The sequence below is a fragment of the Penaeus chinensis genome, chromosome 1, assembly GCF_019202785.1.
Source record: "Penaeus chinensis breed Huanghai No. 1 chromosome 1, ASM1920278v2, whole genome shotgun sequence".
Lineage (NCBI taxonomy): Eukaryota > Metazoa > Arthropoda > Malacostraca > Decapoda > Penaeidae > Penaeus > Penaeus chinensis.
Window position 1 is genome coordinate 10,249,106 of NC_061819.1, and position 7,500 is coordinate 10,256,605.

Below are 7,500 nucleotides of genomic sequence, written 5' to 3' on the forward strand. Positions count from 1 at the left end.
ATAATAATAATAATGGCAACAACATCAATGATGATGATAATAATAATAACGATAATGAGAATGATAACAATAATAATAAGAGTAATAATAGTACTACTACTACTATTACTACTGCAACTACTACAACTACTGCTGTTGCTACTACTACTACTACTACTACTACTACTACTACTACTACTACTAATCATAATAATAATAAGAAGAACAATAACAACCACTACTATTGTACTATTACTACTCATAGATATAAGCAACTTTAATGATAATAACAATAATCATCATTATGATAATATTATGAGGACGATAAAGAAAATACTTAAGGAGCGATTGTGTTAGGCTTACTATTAATATATTTTGCAGTGATATTAGAGCCATACACTGACATTTTAAGGTAGCGTAATAATTGTTAGCAGTCGGAAAGAAAAGTTTAAAAAGTGTTATTTATGAGTAAGAGGATTCCCCCTTTTGGATGCAATGACGTCACGCCTCATCATGACGTCATATGTAAATAAACACTGATTTACAACTGACACATTTTGTTTTCTTTTGTGTAAGTTTAGTTTATAGTAGCACCGTGGTTAATTAGAGGATTCTTCTATAATATAATTTTTACGCTATCGATAACTGCTGACAATAATATACCTGTTTTATCATATGGTATCATGATTGGCCATCCTATTCGTATAGAAACAAACTTTGAAGAGTTGAAAACTTATTTCGAGAATTAACATTCGTAATAACCTATAACTTCTTCTTGTTATTATTCTACATCACGCCGAATATTCACCTAAACATGCATATGTAATGTAAATCCCTTTACGTATTCATCTAAGGTAAATAAAGGCGTTGCGGCAAAGTACAATACTTTGCGCTAAAGTACAAACTGTGCTGGATGAGCATAAACAGCTTGGCGTGCGTTCCGAAGGTGACTCAGATAAGGCGACGCACCTGGCACTCACCTGTCACTCAGTCGGGCATTTAAATAACTGACACTGGACATTTAACGGTAAGTCTGACAGCTGGGGGGAAATTGTTAAATAAGTATTAATCACTATTAAAGTTTTTAGAACGGGTGTTTAGTTGTTGAGTGGTATGTCCTTACCATAATAACCATTAGTGAAGATAAAATAAAGTAATACAAATACCGTCATGATCCGTTAAAGTGATTCTATACGAAAGTTCCGAAAGTGGTTGATACTAATGCTGTTTGGTATGAATAAATTGCATTTCATATATACTGTTCAGATTTAGTAGTTTTAACCCTTTGAAACAAGCTATAGGGACAATAAGAGCTCTAGTTAGAGTGATGTGACAATAAAGTTATCTCTGAGCTTCTGTGCCCATCGGCACTCAGGCAAAAGGCCAATAAACCTTTCCTTTATGAATTGCAGCATAATAGAGCAAGTAGACTTCCTTGGTAAATTGATTCATAGAAGTTCAAGATCTGTTTTGCCAGAATATATAGGTTAAGATATTGCTTATCTTTCCTGTAGTGATGGTTTGACATTATGCTACTGTTATGACAATTATCAATTGACATGCTTAATATACCTCCAAACAAATGAGTTATTAGCAGCAGTCGTCAACTTGAGTGAAAGAATAGATGAACCCCATCCATAACCCAATGCCAATGGGCATGACGTGTTCATACATGCCATGCCCACTGCAATTTACTTGTTTGATTGCTTTTACACATAGATAGCTACACTTGCACTAAGTCACCAAAGAGCCAATTACGAGTACTCCCTGTCCCACCCGTTACCCTTTTCTTTGATTTACGAAAATATTTTATGTTATCTTATTTTGTTGTTGCTAATGTTTATAATATTATAGTAATTATAATGTTTATAATAAAAATAACACCATCGATATTCATAGCACTAGTAAAAAATACATTATTCCCGCCATTTCAAATCAGGTAAGGTCACAAGGTTTACTAATTGACTCCTTTGTGGCTAAGCACTATCAGAGCTATCTGTGTGCAGTGACATTTCACAAAAAATATAGAAAATGAGCACAGCATTTTCCCCATTGTTTATTCATTTTTCCCGGCGGCATTGGGTTAAAGCAAAATCTACCATAGAGAATGCTGTAGAAACCAAAAAGCCATCCTAACCCCCTACCGACCTCCGTATTCCTGTAGCTTGGGGCTCTACCCTTCTGAGTGCTGTTTTTCCCAAGCTGGTGTAGGTCTTTTTTATGCACTAATTATTATTTGTGTGATATTAGTGCATTTGGATAGATTTAAAGTTCATGACAGTGTAACTCTCATGACTGACAATAGAATTTATAATTTTGTGAAATCTGAGACATATTTGATAAATAGCATTTCTTATGTAATAAACATTTTATACAGAAATATGATATCTATAGTAGCTCTTGCAACTTTTGACCTGATTCTTGTAGTCTGTGTGTCATTGCTGTATTAATTTCAGCACATGACATACATTGACAATATTTCCATGATGCTTATCATAGGCATATGAAATCAAAACTCTATTATGCCAAATTATATGTAGAGGATGTTTGCGGACCTTAAAGCTGTAGTTTTTAAGCATAATTGAGTGAGAAGTAGGCAGACTGTACCAAACACAACTCATATTTCATGCAAACTGAATTAGAGTAGACAGAAATTATTATTTAGTGCCTTGAAAGAAACCTCTTCTAAATTGCTTAACTGCATCACATTATAAAATGTATAGAATTTAAGGCTTAAACACATAAAATGAAGATGGCAAAATTAAATGAACCCCTTCCATGTATTTTACCTGATCAGATTATTTATTTGATATTCCTATATACTTCTTATATTAGCTGTTTGATATATTTCTAGATTCAGTCTGGAAATCAGTTGCTCTAAGAATACTCTCATGATATTGATATTATGATATTAACCCCCAGACATATTATTTGATTTAAATGTTTTTCTTTTTTTTTATACTCACCACTAAAATTACCTTATCAGCTAATTGTATGCAAGAGAATAGCATGTAATATACATCTCTCAGCAGACTTCAGAGGGGGTACCAAAGTCAGGGCATCTCAGGCTATGATAAAAAAAAACTGTTCTGCTTGATGTTCCCCCTCAGTTCATTTTTTACCTCTATATGTAGTGCTTCATAATTTGCATGAAGATATTTTCATTGTACTTATGAATGTGTATAATACTAAGGATTATTGGTTTCAGGAATCGTAAAGCACTGTACTATTTACAACAGACAATATGGATGGGGATGACAGTATTGTGAGTATTCTTTTCTGGAGTAGATTACATCTGAAATATATATTGCTTTTCCCTTTTTTGTGACAGTATGATTACATTTATATATTTTTACTGCCATTTATTTACATTACATTCTTTTTCTGTTAGATCTTGCTAATTTGAAAACCATTTATATATTTTTACTACCATTTATTTACATTACATTCTTTTTCTGTTAGATCTTGCTAATTTGAAAACCATTTAACAGACAGAGGATGAATGGACATCTATGAAGAGGCGATTCAGCCTTGAAGGGTTGGAATGGGAAACGCAAGATCAAAACATGAAAACTCTTCAAGTGTGGCGCTTGCTAGTAGATGCAGAGGCCAATCTAAAAGCAGTACGACACATAAATGATAAGCTGAGGAGACAGCATGATCAAGAAAAGGAGGTATGAATTTATATATGAGATATTATTGCTTTTTTAAGGAGATTTTCTTAAATCATGTAATGACTTAATGTTTTCTGTCTATCAGAGAGTGAGAAAAGATCCAGTTTTAATTTTTACATAGGAACATCTAAAGTAGAGAATTTTATTTTATTATAGGACTGTATGAATAATACTAATAATATACCTAATAGCAAATATTTTGGCTTCACTTATAAGTATGTAAAACAAGATTACCTTTGTTTCAACTATCATGTTGTCAACAAACACATCTCTTTTTTGACATACAAAAGCAATAAATTCTCTTCCTAACATGGTAAGTGCAGAGAGCAGTATGTGTAAGTACTGTTCCCATCTTTCACATAAGATCCAACTGCATACCATATTTACCCAATGCCCACAAATTAATGGAACCTTTTACTCAAAATAAAATGGCTTTGATATCACTTGCCACTGCTGTTGAGGTGACTTGCTTGCTGTTTTATTTCTGTTTGTTTTTGTTTTGTTGAACAGAACACACTCGAATATGAGTTTAATATTTTTCTTTTATAGCATTATGATTTTACATAAATTTGAACTAAAATTTTACACTAAATCCATAATTGTATACATAAATGTATAAACTGAGTTATATTGATGTGTTTCAAAGCATCCTATTACAAATCTACTTTATCCAATTGATTGCTTTTTTCCTGACACTTCCAGCTGGTGGTTTGTTGCTATGATCCTCTTACCCTTAAGGAAAAACTGATACTAAAACACAGATCTACGTCAGCAGTTGTCAAGCTTCACCACTTGTTGTATGAATCCCAACAAACTGCATAAAAAGCTTGCTTGTTCGAGTTTCAGTAAGGCAAATTTAGGTTGCAGGCATTTGAAGAGCTCAATATTATACACTGTAGAATATATATTTCACTGTCATACCTCAAATACAATGAGTGCCAGTAGAGTTCATAATTGGAAAAAAATCTTACAGGTATTCCTCAAATAAAAATGAAAATGGAGGAGAGAAATAATGAATATGTAAATAAAATGTAAAAAATCTGATGTATATTTAGATGTATTTTTAAGTTTTGAGATATAATATGTAATAGTATGTGAGAGAAAGAGAAGAAAAATAGTATTTGACTGGATGAAATATTTTATACAGCACCAGAATTACTTTCTCGAATTTGATACTTTTCATTTACAAGGATATAGAGATAGGAAAATATGACTCTGTCATCAGCATATGTCATGCAGGACTAGAATTACTTCTGAAACACTCTATATTTTGTTCAGAAGAAAATTGAAGTGGAAAAATTTAGTTGTATCATTGACTCAGGCAGAAGAAGGCTTACAAGGGGAGTGAGTGCATGAGGGGAGGGTGGGGGGGAGTTGAGTGTGGATGAAGGAAACTTGCCAAACAGTTCCAGGTATATTAGAGGAGAGCACATGTGTCTTATTCATAAAGAAAACGTTACGAGATGAATTTGAAACAGTTTTTGGCAGACTTACCATTGAATTAGTTTGTGATTGCCCATTTCAATCATGTTATAAGAGAGACAAGAAATGATTACCCAGACAAAGTCAGACAAAGCCCACTCCACCCAAGGTTGGATTGAAGGAGTCCCCCCCAAAAAATTCATCATTTATCCTGTAGCTTTGACCCCTTTTGTAATCTATAATAGAGCCATTTTTTTTAGGTGTTTTGAAATCATCTGTGTTAACTGTATATAGTTAAGATCAAAATTAGGTAATGAAAAGAAGACAAAATTAATTATAATTTTAAAATGCATTTTCTTTACGTACATTGTGGTCAGAATGATGTGACATTTAAAAATACTGCACTAAATCTTCATTTCTTTGGTAAGATTGAGATTAATAAAGTAGTTTAGAATAACATGAAAAGTAAAGTTCCAATTTGAATACGCTTAGAATTTAGGCTTTACTGTTTTCTTGTTGATGTATTAGGCAAGATTTCCCAGATCACAGTTAGCATGACCTATATGCGTACTGTCTCTTCCAGGAACTTGAGGAGTACACTGAACACCTCCGACAAAAATGTGAAGAAAGAGTAAAGGAAATGGATGATGAAGTGAAGACTCTCAAGGAGGATCTGGAGGCCCTCCTTGCTGGAACGCAGGCAGTGGGAACAATGCTTTTGAGTGAGGGGCTAGAGGATGTGGCTCAGAGCACCCTGGGAGAGCAAGTATGTGTGACATGACCTTGCTCTAAAATCTTGACGTGATTTACAGATACGAAAAAGTATCATATGTTTGTATTTTGGGGGGGAAGGGGGACTTAGGAGAATTCTAGGTGAAATGGTTTGTGAAATTGAATGTTCTTGTAATATTTCCTTGTAAAAAAATGTATCAAAGATTCAAAGGTTCTTAAATCTAAGGACCATGTCCGTATTTGTTACTTCTGCATCTCAGTAGAACTGTGCTAGATGCAGTTTGTGTAGTACACACTCGGAATTCTCCACATGAAGAATGATGATGAGCATATTGATGACCAGTAAGTAGTAAGGGAATGTTATGAATACTTACCAGTAATGCAAGACAAAATGTTGCACACATTGTTGCATAGCATGATCAGAATTCTCACTTGATATAACTTTATTTCTTTTCCACAAAGTTTATGGAAACTTACTATTGTTGTGAAGTTATTCTTCAGAATTCTTTTAAGTTAGTATTGAGTGCAGATGGAATAAAATATCTCTATTTATTATTTTAGTAAAACAGTTTCAGTGACATATGTTGTCTTAATAATTCAGGTAATGAAAAAAACAACGATTATAATTTCAACTGAAGGTAATACATATATTTATGCTATTTATATTGCAATGGATGTACACTTACAATAAGTGCTTTTTATTGCACATGCACAATTAAGGGAAATTCTTTATTAATGTTAGTCACAATATTATGAAGTAACGACACTAGGACGACCAAGCAACATAACCTGGTAGTGTAGCAAATATATATGATTTTTTTTCCATTTGAGTGGTTGGAGTTCACAGCAAATATTGAAATTTACAACTAGATGACTATGAAAGTGTGGTTGAATAGTTTTTTTTTATTCATTGGCTGTTGGAATGATCTCTCCTAGTGTGGCACATACATAGAATTTGAGTGAATTGTGTTTCACAGAAAAATTGCATTTTAAGTATTGTGATTTTATTTTGTCTGATTTTTTTTGTTTTTTTTTAGGCCTACAGTAACCTCATTTTTATCAAACTGATGAATATCAGGGAAATCTTGATCAATCTTTTCATTAGAGTCATGGTCATCCTTACAGATATTGCTATAATTAGTTTGTTTTCTTTTGATTATTTTTATTATTTTTGTGATTATTTGTAAGATGGTTTTAGTTTCTTTTGTCTGCTTACTGTATTTTCTGTTGGTGTGTATTATTATAGTGAACTAGAATATAGAGGTAGAATTAGTATTATACTCCATAAGTATCAATCCTTTTACTTTATTAAATTTGGTCCAACAGCAAATATAACGCTTTTTGTATTCTACTTGTTCAATCAGATAGCCTACCTACTTGTAGAAAGGGCAAAACTGAATGAAGAACTCACTGCTGCTAGAACGAAGCCTGCATCAGACAGGGAGAAGGAATTGACTACGCAGCTTATTAAGGTAAGGAAGTCAGGTCTGGGATGAACTAGCTAAAGTGTTGAATCTACAGATTGTTTTTGTATAGAGGTAATAATGTGAATCAGTGACTTAGATTTTATTGTTGATGTTGAGTATTGTAAGCCCATGATGTGTATAGGTATAAAATTCACAATGAAACTTCTAGTGTAGGTATAAAGCAGTTTTTTCTTTCTGTATTTCAAGGAAATCTAAACATGTTTTTT

General features: G+C 32.9%; 1 protein-coding gene across 1 annotated transcript in view; it reads left to right on the forward strand.

Moving 5' to 3' along the window:
• The first annotated feature begins 904 nt into the window (after positions 1-904).
• The window catches only part of LOC125033429 (filamin A-interacting protein 1-like), a 16,087-nt gene continuing 9,491 nt past the window's right edge, over positions 905-7,500 (forward strand). Inside the window, exons 1-5 of the mRNA XM_047624963.1 lie at positions 905-1,006; positions 3,188-3,244; positions 3,471-3,653; positions 5,659-5,841; positions 7,172-7,279. Coding sequence (XP_047480919.1) covers positions 3,224-3,244; positions 3,471-3,653; positions 5,659-5,841; positions 7,172-7,279 — 495 coding nt within the window. The 5' untranslated portion in view covers positions 905-1,006; positions 3,188-3,223. The remainder of the gene's footprint in view (positions 1,007-3,187; positions 3,245-3,470; positions 3,654-5,658; positions 5,842-7,171; positions 7,280-7,500) is intronic.